Source organism: Lissotriton helveticus, chromosome 3_1 (assembly GCF_964261635.1).
Source record: "Lissotriton helveticus chromosome 3_1, aLisHel1.1, whole genome shotgun sequence".
In the NCBI taxonomy this organism is placed as follows: Eukaryota; Metazoa; Chordata; class Amphibia; order Caudata; family Salamandridae; genus Lissotriton; species Lissotriton helveticus.
In genome coordinates, this window is record NC_136061.1 from 122,294,568 (window position 1) to 122,315,873 (window position 21,306).

General features: G+C 42.8%; 1 protein-coding gene across 1 annotated transcript in view; it reads right to left on the bottom strand.

Annotated features, from left to right (window-relative positions):
- The window catches only part of LRRC75A (leucine rich repeat containing 75A), a 1,113,006-nt gene that overhangs the window by 819,769 nt on the left and 271,931 nt on the right, over nucleotides 1-21,306 (bottom strand). The window contains exon 2 of the mRNA XM_078683539.1: nucleotides 9,425-9,553. Within this exon, the coding sequence (XP_078539665.1) occupies nucleotides 9,425-9,553 (129 nt within the window). The remainder of the gene's footprint in view (nucleotides 1-9,424; nucleotides 9,554-21,306) is intronic.

Below are 21,306 nucleotides of genomic sequence, written 5' to 3' on the forward strand. Positions count from 1 at the left end.
CAAGCCACGCTTGTCCAGATGAGTGTGGGGACCAAGGGCTCAGCATCTTCCGGGGGCTGCTCCTACCAGCCTGAGGGATGAGAGCCCACTCAAGCCACGCGAGTCTGGGTGAGTGTGGGACCAAGGGCTCAGCATCTTCAGGGGGATGCTCCTACCAGCCTGAGTGATGAGAGCCCACCCAAGCCACGCGAGTCTGGGTGAGTACCAGAACCAAGGGCTCCGCATCTTCAGGGGGATGCTCCTACCAACCTGAGTGATGAGTGCCCACCCAAGCCACGCGAGTCTGGGTGAGTACCAGAACCAAGGGCTCCGCATCTTCAGGGGGATGCTCCTACCAACCTGAGTGATGAGAGCCCACCCAAGCCACGCGAGGCTGGGTGAGTGTGGGACCAAGGGCTCAGCATCTTCCAGGGCAGCTCCTACCAGCCTGAGTGATGAGAGCCCACCCAAGCCACGCTCGTCTGGGTGAGTACCAGAACCAAGGGCTCCGCATCTTCAGGGGGCTGCTACTACCAGCCTGAGTGATGAGAGCCCACCCAAGCCACGCTTGTCCAGATGAGTGTGGGGACCAAGGGCTCAGCATCTTCCGGGGGCTGCTCCTACCAGCCTGAGGGATGAGAGCCCACTCAAGCCACGCGAGTCTGGGTGAGTGTGGGACCAAGGGCTCAGCATCTTCAGGGGGATGCTCCTACCAGCCTGAGTGATGAGAGCCCACCCAAGCCACGCTCGTCTGGGTGAGTACCAGAACCAAGGGCTCCGCATCTTCAGGGGGATGCTCCTACCAACCTGAGTGATGAGAGCCCACCCAAGCCACGCGAGTCTGGGTGAGTGCTGGTACCAAGGGCTCAGCATCTTCAGGGGGCTGCTACTACCAGCCTGAGTGATGAGAGCCCACCCAAGCCACGCTCGTCTGGGTGAGTACCAGAACCAAGGGCTCCGCATCTTCAGGGGGATGCTCCTACCAACCTGAGTGAGGAGAGCCCACCCAAGCCACGCGAGTCTGGGTGAGTGTGGGACCAAGGGCTCAGCATCTTCCAGGGCAGCTCCTACCAGCCTGAGTGATGAGAGCCCACCCAAGCCACGCGAGTCTGGGTGAGTGCCAGAACCAAGGGCTCAGCATCTTCAGGGGGCTGCTACTACCAGCCTGACTGATGAGAGCCCATTGAAGCCACGCTAGCCCGGGTGAGTGCCAGAACCAAGGGCTCAGCATCTTCCGGGGGCAGCTCCTACCAGCCTGAGGGATGAGAGTCCATTTAAGCCATTCAGCTGATGAGCCGGACACCCACAATCTATGCATTGCTTTACACCATGAGATACCAGCATTTTGGGGAAGATGCATAACACTCCTTTCTCAAACTCTCCACCATGCCCCTGATTTCTTTCTCCTGCCCCACCCCACACTTCCACCTTCCCTGCTTCCTCCCCCGCCGCTTCAGTACTTTGAGTGACACAGTCAAGTAATCTGAACATCAGAGTGACATAATCTAATAGAAGGGCTCATGTAAAATAATTCTAGATATACCAGTCTCACAGTAGAACAAAACATATATTTTTGTTTAGCAGCATAAAAGAAAATTGATTTTGCTTCCCGACAAACGTAAAATTCGCCTCCATGGCCCCCCTCTCTGACATTCTCAGCACAGCGTGAAATGACCCCCAAGCTTGAGTGACCCTGCAGAATAACAGAGCAGGCTGACAATCCGCCAGGCGGGGTGAGGGGTGGCACATTGATCCAAGAAGGTCCAGAAGAGGCCATTGAAAGTAAGGGCACAGGACCACTCATCCCACCACATTCTTAGTCAGCGAGCTCTGGCATTTCAGTGACATACACAGCTCATATACCGGGGGTGACTGCAGCAGCCCCCTGGCATTCAGTCTGCCTACATCTTATCAGGCTCTCAACCCCGCACTGAATGCAGCGCGAGATAGGAGATATATTCATGGCGGCCCAGCCTCATTCATGGCGACCCTGCCAGGATTCAGGCAGGTCTGGTCCTCTTAAATGCCAAGCTGTCGCTGTCGTTGGACGGCCATGGCATTAACAGCGCATGTCCCACAAGCCTCTGCTGAAGCCGCAACGCGCCTCGAGGCCAGCCGGACTGACTCCTTGGAGTGGTCCCATGGAGGGCCCACAGCAGTGGGATGTAGTATGGAGATCATCATCATCATCATCATAAATAAATTACTTTATTCGGTCATTTGTACCAAACAACAACAAAGTATACAAAGATAAAAACAAAAATAAATATGTGATTAAAATAGTATTAAACCATTTTGAAGACAGGTACAAATGACATACAGAGTCAAGTTAAAATGAACCATATAAGAATTCATAAATTCATTCAACTTAACCAAGCTAAAAGGGAGTGCTATACAACCACCTGACATTAGAGGTACTAGACCATAAGTGTCAAATTGAATTTATAAGAAGCAGATACAAATTTTGGGAGGAATAAAAAGGTTTACAAATCGCTTCATTGCTTTAATAGGAATTTTTTGCAAACCAGCCAGAAGGAAAATAAAAAGCGACTAAGAGCAAAAACTATTGGCCCTGAAGTGTCTGTTTTTAAAATCCTAAACGCAATCTGGTGCTGCCTAACACCCAGATTAAGGCATAATGGTCGAATCCATCTCCTGCGCAACTGCATGTTGGAGACCATAGGTACACTTGAACCAATGCAGAAGCACGCGTGAGTGAGCACTGTGTAGCAAAATGGCGTCTATTGCTTGCGAAAGGAGCGTGGTGGACACTAAATCCCATGCAATATATGGCACACCAGCAATAACTACACTACACCCAGGGACATCTTAAGGATTTTGGGGTCCCTGGGCCACACGTATTTTGGGGGTCGCTGTTCTGAAGAGCTTTGAATCAATGATCCAAATTCAGCTCTTTCATGCAGTTTGCCTGTTCACTGACAGTGCACAGGAACACTTGTCCAAGTTACAAATGTGTTTACATCTAACATTCAGGTATAGTGATGGTTGTTTTCAATATTGTAACTCAGCAGCAGCTCACTAATGTTACTGCAATTAATCTCTGTGACACCCTCCAATTTCTCATATGCGAGGTCCTGTTTTGATCTAAAAGAAACTTTTTTATGGATGGTGCTTGAAAAATAAACACAGCATTGTCTCTGCAATAGACTCGCACATATCACCCACATTAAAGGAAAATTATATTTAAAAAAAATCAATTTAAGAAATATTCATGGTCATTAGGGTAGGGCTCTCTGCATATCAGAGCTGGCTCTAAGAGGTTGGCCCCTGAAAGGCTGGGGCTCTGGGCCAGAACCCACTTTGCCCTTGCCTTAAAACATCTCTGACTACACCTACCTATGTTTATATTGTAAGGCAGTCTATATTTACTACTCTTTGTTCCTCTCATTCGTACCTCCCAAGTAAGCATGGGTGGAGTTAAGAAAAGTAAATAACACGTACCAATATAGTAGTAGGCTGATGTGCAGCATGTGATATTATTGTAGGTTGCTATTACTAACCTCGGTAGGGTCATTCCACCAATAAAAGACACACCCACTCTCTGCTTAGCCTCACTGTTCAGACTCAGAAATGGGGCTCATTTACCACAATAGTGAAGCTAGTGACATCAGTAGGAGCCCAGCATCTCATTGACATCTTGACTGGTGTGATTATAGCACACCAGTGTGTAATTTGCACCAGTATTTGCCACTGCTCCACTCTGACACTTACATCTTAACACCAGCACTTATTTCTGAAAGTCCCCCACATGGTAGTGCTGTCTGTCTCTTATTAAGCAGAGCACATTAAAAACAGCAGGGGTCTCCAACCTTTTCTGGAATAAGAGCTACTTATTTTCAAATGAACACATCAAGAGCCACTGTTATTATTAGTGTTGTAATACTGGCCTAATCAGACAAGTTAACATTAGTGCCCACCATATGCTAGATTACTACCAGTGGTCATCTCAGTACATCAGTTTGTCTGCAGCAATGTAAACAAGCATTTTCAATGCAATAGGTCTCGCATTTGCGATCGTTTAAGTTAGTGGCATTGTAAATGACCATGCCTTTTATTTATGTGTTTTTAAAAGCAACACATATATAAAAGTTGTTATTTTTTAATGGTGGCCGTGCCACTTTTTTTAGACTCTGCTTGCGTATTCAGGTTACAGTAGGCAGCGTCTAAATAAAGGGGCGCAGCCAACATTAAAGTGAAAGCGCGTAAGCGGCCTATTCACCCAAAGTGAAAAAAATGTAATTAATTTAGGAAGGTTCTCTAGCGCAGCTGCTAAAGTGAAAGCAACCCACGCTGGTAAATAAATAAATAATTAAAGCACACCTGCTAAAATGAAAGCAGCTAGCGCTTTAAATTAAATAATTAAATAAGCGTGACTGCTCTAGTTAAAGCGGACCACGCTGTAATTTAGATAAATACACTACTAATAATATAAAAGTAAGAGGGGTGCTGCGATGTCGTGGGTGGAATAGGTGAAGATCATTAAAGAAAATAGTGATCACTGACTTATAAAGCAGACCGTGTAACAACACAAGTAAAAAGTACATTCTTTATAGGAGGTTACAAATGCAGACAAGGCGTTACCAAGGAGGGAATATTAAGCCTATTTACTAATGAAAAGAGGGGCGGGAAATGGGCGAAGCTTCTAACCATACCTCAATATGGCATGCCTCGCAGAGCAACGCTCGCGCTGCCAAGGCTCGACCTAAAAAGGCTTTGTCAATATGGAATGCCTCTACATGGGTAATACCTAACAACCATAGCTGCAATGTCTCTGGCACCAGGCTAATAACATTTGTAAACCGTCTCCCCAATGCTACATTATTTATCACTCAAATATCAGCTTTAAATATATTTTGGAAGTCAGCCATTTTTCTCCAAATATCAGTTTATGAGTTCAGAAAAAAAAACTTTTCGTCTTAACCTCACACTCTCAATTTTGGTACAGGTATATTAATTCAGCCAAGCAAAAGCTGCTCATTTAGTACACTGCACACAGAAGAGCTAATTACAGGTAGCCGAAGAGCTACCAGTAGCTCACAAGCTACTTACATGTCGATAAGCCTGAAGTGGAATATGTAATAATTCAACATGAATTTAAAAAAAAATGCTCAGGCCATTCTTACACCTTTTGGACAGATGGGATCTTTCAAACTGTCCCATCTATTACAGTGTGATTGTTGTCAGGTGTTAATGGCACAGGCAATGGCAGCTCTGTCTGGGGCCGTGGGGAATGCAAGCTGCATGTCTCCCCACACACAGTGAAATACACTGGGCCTTGGTACTTATGTTTTTTTTTACAAATTAAGCACTACTACTAACATCAGTGAGCTATGACTGATCAACAAGGCAGTATTCTGTAACCCATCTAGCTATTCACAGGATGTGCAACATGAACATGGATCCACACACGTGTATCCCAAGAGGTGGGAGTCATGAGAACCTCTCTATCAAGAACATCATTCTTGAAGTGCCAAGCTGTTTGCACTTTAAATGGAAAACCTGCATCAATGAAACTGTTTTGTATATTGTGTATTATCTGAAGCTACTTGCAGTGGAATTTCCAAGATTTGGAGTTTAGGGCCAGGCCTACCCTGAAGTACCAATTTCTTATCATCCAACCTCAAACAAACATTGTTAAACCTGAGTTCAGTTTAGACACTTTAAAAAAGAAAAGGAAGAGTGAAAGAGAGGATGGCAGAAGTAATTTTGTGTTTAATAATTGTTCACTAAAAAATAACCGCATTATCTTGTCGAAATTGTGTGCTTCTTATTTTTTTTATTGTATCGTTCAACATATTATTTACATTTGACCACTGCGTAGTTATGATATGGAACACATTTCTAATGAAAAGTATTTTTTTTGTTTTTTTACCTACAACTGTGTACTCTGGGACAGATCGGAAAAAAAAATTCACATTCATTTATTAGAAGCAGCTGAGGTGGGCAGGCCAGTTTTTGTGCCGTTCCATGTAAGGTAAAAAAGTTGAGCTCATCGCTACAGAAAAAGAATGCCAAAATCATTTACATGGAACTTGGGACGAATGTAGAACTTTAAAATATTAGAGTTAATAACATTTGCTGGGTGGGATTGAAAGCGTTACTACTCTGTATATATTGTGAGTTAAATTTGCAAATTCGAAAATATGTCAATTCTGTCATGTCGCATAGAAGTTTTGATGAAAGGGTAACATTTTTGTCCGCCCACTTGAAAATCTACATGGTCAAAGTCCCACATTATCACTGTGGGAAAAACACAGTAAGGGATGATGGGTGGGCACTACGAGAAGCGCTATGTGCTTGACCGCTGGGAAGAGGTAGAGAGCACTCAGAGGTGTGGAAAATGCGGATAAAAGTGGAACAAATAAGACATTTGCCATCATAAATTTAAGACACTGACGATATTAATTTCCATGCAGTCACCATTTTAAAAATAACTACATACAATATCTTCATAGATTTTTGTATTAAAAAAATTCACGAATTTTGCAATTTTTATGAAAAAACGTCAAATCCATTAAAACCATGGCTAACTGCGGGTCCTGGTAGGATGCACAGGTAGGTTGCTTTCAGGATTAGGCCGGTGGATAATCCCTGGTGCGCGTGGTCAAATCCCAAAACTCATAGGCCTTATGCTGCGTGGAATGGGCACATAGCTGGTGAATGCAGTATGTCACAAAAAAAAATGGAAATCCACTGGAAAAATTGAGTAAAGGTTATAGTTCTGTATGATTGTGGATTTGAGAGACGATGCAATTGCAAACCAATGATCCTTATTTTTTTGTGTACTGTTTAATTAAAAGATTTTTAAAAAAAAGTTATAGTTCTGTATATCCTTGCAGATGTTAGTCCTTTACTTAGTGTGTTCCTGCTAAAGGAAGACGTTAGGTGAAGAGAGACATTATAGGAAATAAATCTCTTTTGGAGGTGTGGATGGGATTTTCTGAGGTTGCACCGTGGCGGTGATGCGAGGACAGGCTCAGATTATTTCGCCCTTGGAGAAATCCTGGCGACAGCTGTGAGAAGAACAAATGAAAAAGAAAAAACATTGCCCTCAGCAACCAGAGAAAACAAGCATCATGGAAAGGCTTCACCAGTTCTGGCTTTTATGTCCTTTCTGAACTCAAATTCAAGATGCATACAGCATTGATGTATTATAACGCTTCTTAAGGAGCATTATAAAGTACTACATGTCTCCTTTCCGTTACTTCATAGTCACACTTCACAGACATAACTTACATGCCAGTCAAAGGATAAAGGTATCTGGACAGAAATAAGGCCCTGTAAACTGAGCATCAAGTGGAGTGTAAATGATACACTTGATTGAGACGTGTCGGCTACTTAGCGGCAAGCATCTTCGGTCAAATAATGGTGAATCAGGCTGGTGCAAAATGTACCAGTTTTGAGAAGATCTACCTGGTAGGAGGCGAACACATGTTCAAAGTTCGGATAAGAGAGAGCTATAAAACCATAGAACAATGCTCCCGGACAAATATCTACAGCTGCAATGTAAGGAGACTTATGTTGCTTGCGTATAACAATGACAACTTCCTGAGAAAGCAACTTTTAATCTTAGGTTCATATTCACGCTGCAAACTGATAACTTATAAATGATACCTCCCAATGCAGCTCTAGAACTCTGACATCACCTCAAGATGTTGTCAAAAACATCTTGAAATCTGAGCAAAGCCCCCTCAAAGTGTAACATCTACATACAGCTGGACATTATCAATATGTGGCTTGGCAAACATTATTAGGACCATTTATGTGGTATGATCAGCACTGCCCTCTCCCAACCCCAAATCTTAACAAATCCCCCCCACTCGGCGAGTCAAGACCTATGGGCTTTGCTTGCAAAAATGATATGATCTATGCATTAAACTGGTAATTCATCATTCAAACCATAGCAAAAAGGGTACATACTCATTTGAAAGTGTTAAATCTACAAAGATAAGGGATTCAAATGATCTGTCCAAATTTTGGCCAAATAAAATGAAAACAACATTTAAGGCACCCCGTTTGCTGTAAAAAGAAAGGAAACATTTTAATTTGTACACAAAACGCACAGTGACAGATTTCAAGTTTTGTCCAAGGAAGAATATTCCCAAACCTTTAAATGCACAAACAAGGGAAGATGGGGAAAAACATCAATGCAAACAAAAATTGCACACCGTTTAAGATGTTTGCTGTCAATTTTTATGTAAACGACTGCAATCAATGATGAGCAGCAATGCAACCCAATGAAAGGCATGCGCTCCAAGAGTCCTTTTAATGGATGAAGAGCTTTAGATAGTCTGTATTGCACAACCTAAGTAACAATGAATAATTCCCCCAGCAGCACTGGACTCATGGGAAGTTGAGGAACTTGGGCAATTCACAAAGACAAAAGTGTAGAGGAAAATGTTTTACTAGTTCTAAGCTTCGAATTTTTAAATCATGTCTTTGATTTCAGTTTGCTAACTATATAACTCATACTAACGAAGAAAATAAATATCTATACATCTGTCGCTAGCCCGTTTGGTAATATAATGTTACTACGCCAACGTTGAGGAGTTCCTTGCTTAGAGCTTTGCTTCCTAATGATACAGAAAATTGCTCTATGTTCCAGGTGTAAATAAATTCTACTCTCGCCTGTACAACTGCATTTCTTCAATGAGTTTCAATAGTGTTAATACAAATCATTTATATAACAATAGCTGAGGTTACTGAACTCCACTGTCCATGTAAATGTCTACTTGAGTCGCCTCTATCCAGCCTATCTCTTCTTGTCTTGTACCTTATGTCTAATTTCAAGCAATTGCTACTGATTGTAAACCCATATCCAAGTTTGTGGAGCACTCTAACACCTTTGTGGAGGGTCACGTGTCCCAAAACAACTCTGGTCATTAACACGAGAAACAAGTTGATGCACATATAAAACATCTACAGGCTTATCTTTAACATTTCCAGCTAGAGAAGTGAATACATTGTTTTTTTCTACTAGCCAGGGAATTTTTAACATCTCACTTTTTTATCTTTCACATAATCCTTTCACCCCCTACCACTCACATTGTTTTTGCACCACATATAGCCTATCTTCATACCAACAAATGCTCCCGCGTAGTCCTTAGGTAGTAGCACGCCCCGCCCCGTAGAGGGACGGGAAGACCCCCTTGATGAAGCATGCCACTATGGGAATCATAGTGTGTGAGGGGTATTTTAAAAACAAATAGTGCTTTTCCTTGTCATCCACAAGGATCAGCAACACTCACTGTATTTACATCTCACTATATCTAAAAATAACAATAAAAAACAATTTGATAGAATCTCATTGATTGTAAACATTTAAATTGGAGGTTGATTCTATCATACTGCCTCTACCCTCCCCCCTTTTGGTTTAATTGGTTAACTTTGGCTACGTCATAAAAGGCAAAAGGTAGTCACTTACCGGCCTGGGGCAGTGGATATACCGGGCTAGGCTGATTATTAGGTCATGTGTGATGGGATCCACCAGATTTCGGAAACTTGCGTACCGGTAGAGGACGTCATCAAGAGATGTGGACTCCATTCCTAAATCCTAAACCAAGAGATAAGAAACAAGACCAATCAATGGGTTTTATAAGGACAAATACTGATGTTAGCAAGCACCGCTCTTCATAGGAGCATATATTAATACAAAAAATATAAGTTAGATATAGAGTCAAAAAGGCTCCTTAAGTGTCCGAATCCATCATAGCACAAACTATTAAGAAATCAATGCCTAAAAAAAAGAGTTAGACATCCCAAGGTAAGGTAAATATGCCAACTTGCTTTGGAGATACACAGCATTTAATCTTGGGAAACCACCACCAACAGGCGGCCACAATAACATCACCAGAAAGTGAACTCCTTAAACGGAGAGTGACTTAGGCCTGCCTGAAACACCACTGCCTAAGAATCAATACTAGCAGTTTTCTGTAATCTCCAAGATCACCATCAAAACCCTCTTCTCGACAACCTTCTAGATGGCCCATCACAATCACTCAATTTCCCACTTCTTTGTGACTCTTTCATCTCCCAATGAAACATGATTAAATTGTCTCAATACTAGATCCACCTGCTCAGGCACAGCGCTCTGTTTACTCCAGAATCACAGTTCCTGGTTTCTACAAACTTGACTATGAAGATGGCCTTTAATTCAGCCTCTCTAAACCCACCCTGCTGCTTTTCAAGGCCGCACAGCATTCCTAGGCTCATCTCGCCAGCATCAGATGCTTCAAATACATCATGTAATTTGGATCATACGCCAGAGTCTCCCTCTCATGGCCCATAAAAAGTGATATGTGTAGCCCACAAATCAATAAGCATTAAATAATCGAACAAAACAGCTCCAGATGTTTGCAGGAGGACAGTCCATCACGAGGCAAGTCGACGCCTCAAACACAACACTACACAAAAACAGGCCTGTGACACAGTTTTTCCATGGGGAATGCAGCCACATGTAGATATCTGTACCCATAAAACTTTACATTCTCTCAGGCAACTCAACTTTGTGATACAAACCCAAAGAATGTCAGCTCCTCTCCCAACCATGTTTTCTACTAAATCCATGGTTGCCCAGACTGAATGACCTTCTAATAAGAAAATCCTACTAACAGCAAAACTAAACTTAAGGATTATTGTTATCATGCAGTCAGCTTCTGAGGTTTGAGCTCATGTAAGGTTTAGAATCTCAGGTGGATCTGTCTGCAGACCATTCATGAACAGCAGGTACACTCTCAGTCCATTAATAATGTATTAACAATATATATATATGTATCTAGCCAGGACACCAATTACCGGGTAGAAGTTTACGCTTTATAAATATTCATAGTTCACCATCACGCATAATTCATCATCACTAAATGTGTGCGGCAAGCATCTCTACATCAGGGAGACGGCCTCTGCATCCTGACTGATCTGAGTATTGTCTTTACTATAGAAGTGGGTACACGTTGGCAAAAGGTAAAGGGGCCAGTGGAATTGAGTATTAATGTTGGGTGAAGTGACGCACATCACATAGGAGAAGGCAACCGGCACAGTGGACTGGACCTCACTGTGTCAGAGAGGAATTGAAAGCTTCATTTTAGAAAAGGATTCCTTCTTCAGCCTCTTGCATCTTCTATATGATATAATTTGTATTGATGCTACAGATCCTCTTCTTGCCATTGTGCTCATGGACGTCTGGACAAAGATGCTCTCCTAAGTTTCTGTGTAGATTTTCCACAACATGTTTTTTTTGCAAAGGTATTCTAACACTGATATTAAAACTGTATCTACCAAATCTTTGTCTAGTCATGGGCTTGTTATATGCTGTACAAAGTATATAAATTAGAGAGTTTTGGCCTCAGGATATGAAGGTATTCCACTTTGACTGCTGCATTCTGTGCCATTGCATACCCCTTCAGCTTGCAAATGTCTGTGGGTGGTAGCTAGTCCTCTTTCTACCACCCGACATCCCTAAACAGGCCATAGGGCACAGTGCATTGCAATCAATTAAAATGTTGGACATTAACGTGTAAGTTTTGCATGTCATGGTAGTGAAAACCTCTACATTTGTTTTTCCTTATGGTGAGGCCTACCTCTCCCATAGGATAACATTGGGTTACCTTAATAAATTGATTGAGAGCAGGTAGAAATGTCCTGTTTGGGCTCAAATGAAAAGTAATTCAGAATCCTCTTTAATGGTAAAGTTGGATTTTAGATTACAATTTTGAAAATGCCACTTTTAGAAAGTTTGTTTTTTCTGCCCCAAGCTTTCTGAGGCCTTTTAGGGATTTCCAGCTGGCTAAGCCAGTTAATTGCACCTCCATCCGAAATGTGTACTGGGTACATGCAATAGCACTTGGGTATAGGTGGGACAGGGCCATCCTGCAAGAATAGGATGGGCGAAGCTGGTCCCTGCCCCACTTACATTTCAAAGGAGCTACCTCAGCACACTCACAAAGAACTTGACACAAGGCTTTTGTCACTCCAGACATCTTGAGACATGGACAAGGAGGAAACATCTGTGGGGGAAAACTACAAAAGTTTCTGCCACTTCAAAGCTGGCACCAGGTACAGATAGTGGACCCCCCGACCCACTCTTCAGTACTCTTCTGGACCTGGGGAAGGCTACAGAAGGACTTTCTTGTATTCCAGAGGTCTGCCCTGCTGCGTGAGGACTGCCTTGTTTCTCTTAGTACTGTTCTACTGCTACCAGGGGACTGCCCTGCTGCGTGAGGCCCGCCTTGTTCATCAGAGGACTGCCCTGCTGCTTGTGCCTGCCTTGGTGCTTGAAGGAGAGAGGAAAATCTCATTGAACCCAGGAGAACCGGAGTGTCTCCAGGGGTCAGTTGACCGACCTCCTGTTCTGAGCTACAGAGACATAAGCAACAGAGTCTTCCTTGCAACTGCCCAGCTGACCTGCTATAACTGGCCCTGCCTGGAATTGAAACTGGACCAGCTTGTGCCCTGCTAGAGTGAGTTCGATCCTGATCCCCAAGAGGTGCCTCCCCAGGGCCTGGACTCTTGGCTGGCATCAGTTCCTCCTGTGAAATCCTGAAGTTTTGAACTGGGCACCCTAGACTTTGAGAAGGAAATTCTTTCAGCGGGACTAACCGGGTCCCTGTATCTGGCCCGCACTCCATCACAGTATGCCTGAACTTGTTCCAATCTAGCACGACCCGATATCTACAGTTAGCATTTTCTGCTTCTTGGCACTATTTTTACTTAAACCTTTAAAAGTGCAATGCTCCGGTTGTACTGTTTGGGCTTTTGTTGATTTGGTCTCATTTTATTTGTTAATTTGAACATGATTTTCCTCAATTGATGTGGAATATCTCTTGTGTTGTGCTTTCTCTTTATTACTGTTTGTGTGTTGCATACATACTTAACACAGTGACTCTAAGTTAAGCCTGACTGCTTTTGTGTCAAGCAACCAGAAGGTTAAGTGCAGGTTTATTAAGTTACCTTTGTGGTTCACCCTCACAGATATTGTGGTTGATGCTTAAGAATGGGGTACAGCCCCCTCACTCAAATTCCCAATTTCTAGCAGTACCTTCATGGTTTACGGATTTTTCTGCTCTGCCTCTTGCCCATTCCTGATTCAACTGTGCCCCAGTGAATCTGCTAAAGGATTTCATTTGTCTTGTCTTGCATTTCCCCCCTTGATTGACTGTTACTGAAAATGTGGGTTCTCTCTCCTGACTTATGTTTCTGGGTGTGTCTACACTCTGAGGACGGTGGAGCCTCCGGTCTGCTTCTGGCTACGTCCTTTGGTGTTCTTGATCTGGAACTACAGCTCAATCCAGGCATTTCTCTCCAATGTTTTCCTATCTAAGGGTTATTTTTACAAAATCTATTTTTATTAACTTTTTTGCATAAAATATAGTAGGGGATTCCACAGATCACCACAAGGGAAAATGAAATAATAATTCATTTTCCCTCGTTGTCGTCTGTCGAAATACCCCCCGCCCCTGATGCCCCCACATGGCACCACCGCTCTTACCTGCACGGGCTGCGGCTGCCTCTCTGTGAGGGACTGCCGGCTGGTCTCGCCACTCCTCCTCCGTGAAAGTGCCCCAGCCTGTTCAATGTTATGCCCCTCTCTGTGATGGACTGTCTCTTTTGACTGCATGCCTCCAACAAAATCCCAGGGTTACCATTCCAACAGTTCCAAAATCATCAAGACTGGCAGAGAGCATAGCAAATTTACCAATATTTACATCTACAAACACTACAGAAAGTGTTTTAGGCAAAACCCATTCACAAAAAATACTGTTCTGGTATTTAACTACGCAAAAGAAACAATTGATGGATGGAATGCTGGACAATGCAAATCTTCACCCCCCCTCACAAGGATCTGGGTTTAATCCATCATTCGTTTGCTCACCACACCACCCCAGTTTGGACCTAGCCATATGCAAATCAGTCCTGACTCTGTTCCTTGTGGGAACAGTCCAGCCAAGCAAGGTTCTCGCTAGATGGGAAACAAGCATCCTGGGACAGGTTTTAGGGCATCACCCTTCATCAGCCAGGGTAGCTTGAATCCAGTGGTGTAGTGAGCATGGATGTTGTTTTTGCATCTGGCATTTAACTAGACCATGAGCCTAAACCAAACATGCATAAATAGCTCTAGTGCCCCAAGACAACTGTTTAAAAAGTTCAAAAATAAATTGTTTCAATAGAGTCCAGAATTAAATATTTAGAAAGTTATTCATAAGCAGTGTTGTTGAGATAGAAGTTAAATAAACAAGGATTAGCATTTTAACCATTAGTTTATGTTTAAATATACGTACATGTAGAGCAGTTGGCAGGCAGGGCCTTATACACCTTAAAGACGATATGACTAAGGCGCGCTTCTCACCAACACCTCCTAATGTTCAGAAGGCAGCTGAACGCCTTCGGCCCACATCCTGTACCACTCTGGATATTTAGACATTTAGGGACGATTCACGAAACATTTCTAGGTACTGAGTGTGATTCATTCCGAGAAATAATAATTATTCAGGTGTGGGTACATTTGCCATGTTCCGCCAAGCCGGAAACTTTCAATTTACCTGTGTGAAATCTCAACAAAATCCAAGCAACACGTGCCCAACTTATACTACTGAATAAGTAGTCAGGGATAGGCGTTCCGAGGGGTGTAGCAGTGAAAACATAGCAATGCAGACAAGTGGTCAAGGGCTTGCAGTGCAAACCATGGTCTGACTTAACAGTGCAGCTGTCACCAGACAATTATGTAAGAATCGAGAGAGAGGCTTTGGCTCCTCCCACATGTTGGGAGATAGGAGTACATGTTTTGATTGGGCAGAATTTGTGTGTTTCCACAAAAAAAAATGCCTGCCCTCCACACAACTGTGATCATATTATTTATTTACACAGCTGCCTCAGCTTGAACTTTCAGGGGCACACACATCCCATTCTCGTCACCAAAAAGGAAGATATGGGTACACGTTCCTGTTGCGTTTTTACCTTATAGTTTATCGAACTACAGTCCGGAGTGGTCGCTTCCTTGCTGACCGAGAATAACTGACATCTTGGAACGCTCCCACATGAACAAACACATGGAACCTCTAGGAGGTTCCATTTCAATGCAATGCCGAGATATAAGCCATTATAACACATTGCAATGCTATTGAACCATCTACAATATCTTGACAATTTATGTTGTTTTTCTCTGGTTGCAACACAGATGGGAAAAAGGCAGTGATTAAACTACATGGATTTTTAGGTCTGGCTTGGCAGTGTAACTGTGGCCTGAACCTTTAACCTTACTAATAACATTCAACAGTCTTTGCATCAACACAAATACATATACATTATCATGCTTATTACTCCTAATGCTTCACATTACTAAGCAACATTCCTTTAAAATCCAGACCATTGCTTTGCCAAAGCTTGTTTTTTGGTTGCCCACACAGTATTAGGCATCAGGGTTGTTCCCAAAATGTTTGCAATGTGCTTGCTACACTTACGAGAGTACCAGAGTTTTACCTAAGTCGAGTAGGTTACATGCAGAATTAAGAATACCAGTTACACCAAAAGTGACAAGATGCATTTAGGAAGCATAGGCATTAATGGGAAAAGGGTTCTGGGGCGAGAAAAGGAAAGTAGTAGAAATAAAATCAGCAAACTGTAAGTTTCTACAGTCATCCATGTGGCAGTTGTGGAAAGTATGCATGTATCAAGCTACGGAATCAGAAATACACTTAGTACCCGAATACACAAGATTTTAATGGGCATTTACTCAGTGCATTTAGTACCTGAATATACATGATTTTAATGCACATGTACCCAGTGCCTTAGGGCCACTGGGGATGTTTGCGGATTAGCAAACAGTTGTACCTTAATCACAGTATTGGACATCTTTTATTCACTCAGCAAACTATAACTTTTTTGTGGGATGTTTCAGCATCAAGGGTTACTTCTTCTGGAACAGCTTGGCACATTCTATCCTGGGCCACCTCTACAGCTTGCCAAGACAAGAAATGAACACAACTTTATTCTAACACATTTTCAAGGTTTCTAAATACCATTTTACCTTCAGAAACACCAAGTTCCCCATATGGGATACCATTTAAATTTCGGGAAACGGCTTCTGATCCACCTCAACCGAACAAAGTTCTAGATCACAGTTTTCTGTCAAACACAGTCCTGGATTGGAACATGGGGGCCCCTATTGTAATGGAGTCATCTGGTTACTTTGGGGCGCACCGAGTTGGGTGAAACGGGTAAAGTGCAATCAGGGTTCAGTGGGTTGAGGGTTATGGCTATCATGTAGGTACCTAGTAGGGGAGTTAGCCTCCTTACTTGCATTAGGGCCAATGATTTCTCATTGATAAATTTTCACAACAAAATTCAAGACTTTGAAAGTGACTCTTTCCAAAAACACTTAGAAATATCCCACTTACAAAACAAAGTCGAATAATAAGATACAAAAAGAGGGTGGGGAAAGGAAAACAGAAACAAAGTAGAGCAGCGAATAAAAATATAAAGGAGCACAGGATTGTGCTCCTGAGGGCAAAAGGGGCATTAGGAAAAGGACATTTAAAAAAAGAAAAGGCGGATACAGAATAAATAAAAAATAGAGTGCAAAGGAAAAATGAGTATGAATGTGAGCAGTAGATAGATACACGTCATCTAATCAAAAGGATGATTAAGAAACTATGCCCAAAGGGAGTGACAAACACAAGCACAGAAAGGAAACCCACCAACTAAGAGGCAAGCAAATGAGATTGACTACAAAGTCAACCAATGGTAATCCATGGACTGAGCAAAGTGCATTGCAAGATTTGGTATTTATCACACTAGGTCTTCGACAGCAGACAACTAAAACCTGACTGTACGTCAGACCTCAAAAGACTCCAAACAATAAGAGACAAACAAGCTTTGCCAAAGCCAATGCGCCTGGCATTTTTAAGGACATATTTGTATAATTCATTGTCTTGAAAACATGATCATGGGCATTAAAACAGTAAAAGTAATTAACCCGTTGGCTGCTCCCGCTTTTTTGCGGCAGTGCGGCCGTTTTAAAAAACGGGCGCGGTTGCGTCGGCCATTGGCCGACAGCAGCACCAGCGAGGTAGTGCTGCCGTCGGCCAATGACCGACGGCAGCAGCCAACGGGTTAAAAGTAAAGATTTTGCTGTCTAAGGTGACTTATATTTGCAAAAAGGGTAGAAAAATGACCCATCTCTAAAGTAAATAAAAGAATAATAATTGAAAGCATAAATGAAAGCAGCGATTACCCTTCTAGTGCCAGCACAGAGGAGGGCTACTTTGAGGTGGATAAGCGCATGTTCTCCAACTAAGAAGGCCTTCACTCACACTGAGGGCAGCCAATGGCTGCTATGTGCTGACTTGCCCATGATGCATGCTGTGATAGGTGGGGGCAAAATATGAAAGGTGCTACAGTATACCAAGGGGTTAAGAGGGCTGACCGAGGTGTGCACCCTAAATATCGAGCCCAGAATACTGATGGGGCACTATAACGAGGACAACATTTTCTATATCTAACTCCACTTACATGTACTTACACAGCACATATATTTTCACGGTACGTAAATGTGAAGCCAGGAATAGCACATCTATACTTTCCTATATGAATTCACAATTCAATAATTTGTTTCTGATTTTCTGACCTCGATAATCTTCTGTCTCGATATTTTGAGGGTCAGTATTCAGTGGTACAATCCTGACTGCAAGCAAAGTATTTAGGCCAAACGTATAAAATGCAAAAGCAGATGGGGAATAAAAAAAATGCCAAATAAAGGAAACCACCAAACGTGCAATTAAAACATACTTATCCGGAAGAAAAAATACATAGTAAAAAGGGAAATGAAGTCAAAACAAATGGAAGCAAGGGAACCCTAAACAAAATAGTAGTGTTTTTTAGGGTTCCCTTGTACCAGTACAATCGGGCTGTGGCACCCAGTACTTAATTAGCAAAAAAAGTAGTGCCTGGGCCCAAGGTATTTCTCATAACTTTTTTAAGATAAATTAAAGAATTAAAGGATCCACTTATGAATTTAATTCATAAATTACACCATGTGGTGGATTCTCATTAGTAGGTGTCAGTGTTTACAAATAAGGGGCATGCCGAGCACCGGAAAACACCGACACAATTTAAGCACTGATGATACCCTTGCTGTGCCAGGTCAGTTGCCAATGCTCTTTTTAATTTTACATCATAGGGGACAATGACAGATGCTACAGCCTCAGAGCCAGCATTCTCATAAGATCCTTACATATTCATAAAGCTGCTGGTACAAAGGGTTGCACAGAGAGACTACTGCTGTTGCATATACAAACTTCTCAGCAGCTAATTTGAATGCATTCAGCCCTTCCAAAGCCAAGGGTCTCCTGTCATAATTTTAAATGCACCCGAGACATGGAAATATTGGAATACGAGCAATACTTTAATCTGCACCCCGAAGGCAAGAAGGGCCCGAGTCTGCAGGCAGTTGTATCTGACACCTCCCGGGGGCTCCTGAGAATACTCTGCGGCTTGACAAGAGTCACGGATTTCTGTACATTTACTGTAAAACCAGTTCCCCTTCGAAGCATGGCCTCCTGGGAACAAGGCGCACGTTTCAAAGGCGCCGAGGACTCGCCGGAGCAGACCCTGGAAGCAGCTACCAGCAGCAGCTCATACATATTCATGCGCCGCCGCCTCCCCTCGTCTCGCGATGACTCATCGGCCCCGTTGGAAAAGGAGACAAAATATTCTCTTATTAGTCTGGGTGTTACTTTGAAAGACTGGGGAGAGGGACGAGGGAAGTGTAAAGAAGACAGGAACACTTCGGCGCCTCTCATTTGATTCGAATTGCTAGAACAACCCCTCTGGGTGTTACAGGGTGCGGCATGGCTGTATGTTACTCACCGCGCCTAGAAGGGACAACATGACTGCCCGTTGCTATATCAAGAGGCAGGACTGAAAAACAGAACTGGCATAGCTGCCAAGATTCTCAGATCCATGTGTGATGTGCCAATCCAGTTCAGGTGTTTTCTTTGAATTCTAGGAATTATAGTGTTATTCCCTTTTTTAAGGATGGAATAAACAAGACTACATGTCCTGAATTCAGATAAAAACCAAGGACTGGAAAAACACATCATGTATGGATCGGGAAAACTTGATAGGGCTAGAACAGAGGGCTTCAAACTTTTTGCTGTGAATGCCCCCTTGTCTAAAAAGTTTTAGGCGTAAGGACCCCCTCTTGACAAAAATTTCTAGAACTTGGTACTCATCCTCGAAAACTATCGAGAACTATCGAACCATAAACGCCCCAATTCCCACAGCAAATCATTTTTACATTGTGGAAATAAAATGAAACAGTGTTTAGCAAACCAAAGGTCAGTGTGCGTGGGGGTGTAGTCAAAGATGTAGCTAAAAACAAACGGTCTCATTTATGAGGAATTGGCGTAGGGCAGCGCCGCACGGCGTCTTGTTGAGCTATACAAAAATGACCAGATGGCTGGGTGAGAATTGCGCCGAGTTGAGGAACAGTAAATAGCACTCCAAACAGAAAAGCTCAAAGGATAAGGTAATGTTCATCCACCATTAACCAACCAGTAGGGAAAATTCTCTACCTTATAGACAAAAAACAAATATATCCTGAGCTCAAATCCATACAAATAAATGTCCTTGTTAAATCAGAACAAAATAGGCAATCTTCTTTTCATTCCTTCTTTTATTCTTCAAAATTCCAAACTTGGTCCTAGCCAACACGTGTTTCGTCTCTCTTGGTGTCAACCATAGACCTTGTCAGGGCAAGATATAGGACTATGTTTCTCACAGAAAGCGAGCAAATCGTAAATAGCGATGTAAACGTATCCTAGGTCAACGTATTTGTAGGAGCACAGTATTCATGGGGTAAAGTATGACCTCTCCATTGTTATCTTCAATACCAAGATCCTCTGTAATCAGTCTCTATCATTGTCGATGTGCTCTCATCGGAAAAACCGGAGTCTTGTGAACGGGCAGGAATGCACCGTATTTTCAAAAGGCGGTGCATTCCTGTCCGTTCCCCTTGCATTGGCACACAGATGGCAGCCTAGCACCAACATAAGAAAGATTGTTTTTGGGCATGATGGGGCACCTTCCTTGAAAAAATGATCCTGAGAGGCGTTTTTCTCTTTCTATGTGAGTTGCAGAATGTAGCGCGCATGGAAAGAGGAAAATACGCGTAGATATTTAAACATTTGTCCTCGTTCCGCCTCTCCAAGGGAAGTTTTTGGTGCTGCCCCAGGTTCACATGATTTTGTAAATATAGGGCAACATCAAGATCAATGAGTGTTGAGTGGGACCCCACCCGGAGCGGTCGGTGCAGGTAAGTGTGGAGGGGGAGAGTTGACAGACACAGACGAAGGAAAACAACATGAAAAAAAGAAACCCACTTACCTTGCGCTTGCCGCATCCCAGACGCGGTGATGTGGCGAGAGCAAGGTAAGTGGTTCTTTTTTTTCCCTCATAGTAGTCTGTTGACTCCTCCCCTCCCCCCAACCCGCCTACACCACCGCACTTACCTGCACCGGCCGCTCCTGAACCCCACGCAACGCCCATAGAAACACCTTTGTGATGCAGAGTAAGGCAACACAGTGACTTGCGCTGCATTGTCCTATTCCATATCTATGAGGCCATGCAGAGCCATGTGGGGTGACTTTACGCTGCCTCTTTGCCGGGTCTGGTGGCTCAGTGGACTAGTGTGTCCATTGCAGGGGCCTGTGTTCGATCTCATGGTCACAGGTTCTAATCCCAGCGGGTCACCTCAGCCTTTCATCTATCTGAGGTTGATAAAATGAGTACCATTGAGTTGAGTAACAATAAACATCTGTAATTCAGTGCCAAGAGACCTTTGGGTGAACGTGTGCTTTACAAATACACATGTTAAGTACGCCATATTTACAAGCACGTAGTTAGTTTAAACATGTTTTGCACACGAGTGTTTTATATCCAGGAGTGAAATATACAGAGTGGTTTACATTCAGTAGTGAAATGTATAGGATGTTAAGTAGAGTAACTATAATTATAACGGTGTGAGATTAATGTAGAAATGTTGGAATATATGTGAAAACCTCATGTTCTCATGTTAAAAGAATCATGTCCGAATTAAATGTAACTTTGAAATCCAGTATTATGTGTAGGCCTTAGGGCAATTCACAGCAAACCTGAACGTGCTGCTAAATTAATGTGAGATAAGGTTGACATGTTTCTTCCAAAATGTACTATTGAACTTAGGGTTAAAAGTATATGCTTTATAGATGTGTTATTTTAGAAACGTATGCTAGTTAAGAATGTTTGCTGTTTAAATCAAGTTAACGTTTTAAGAGT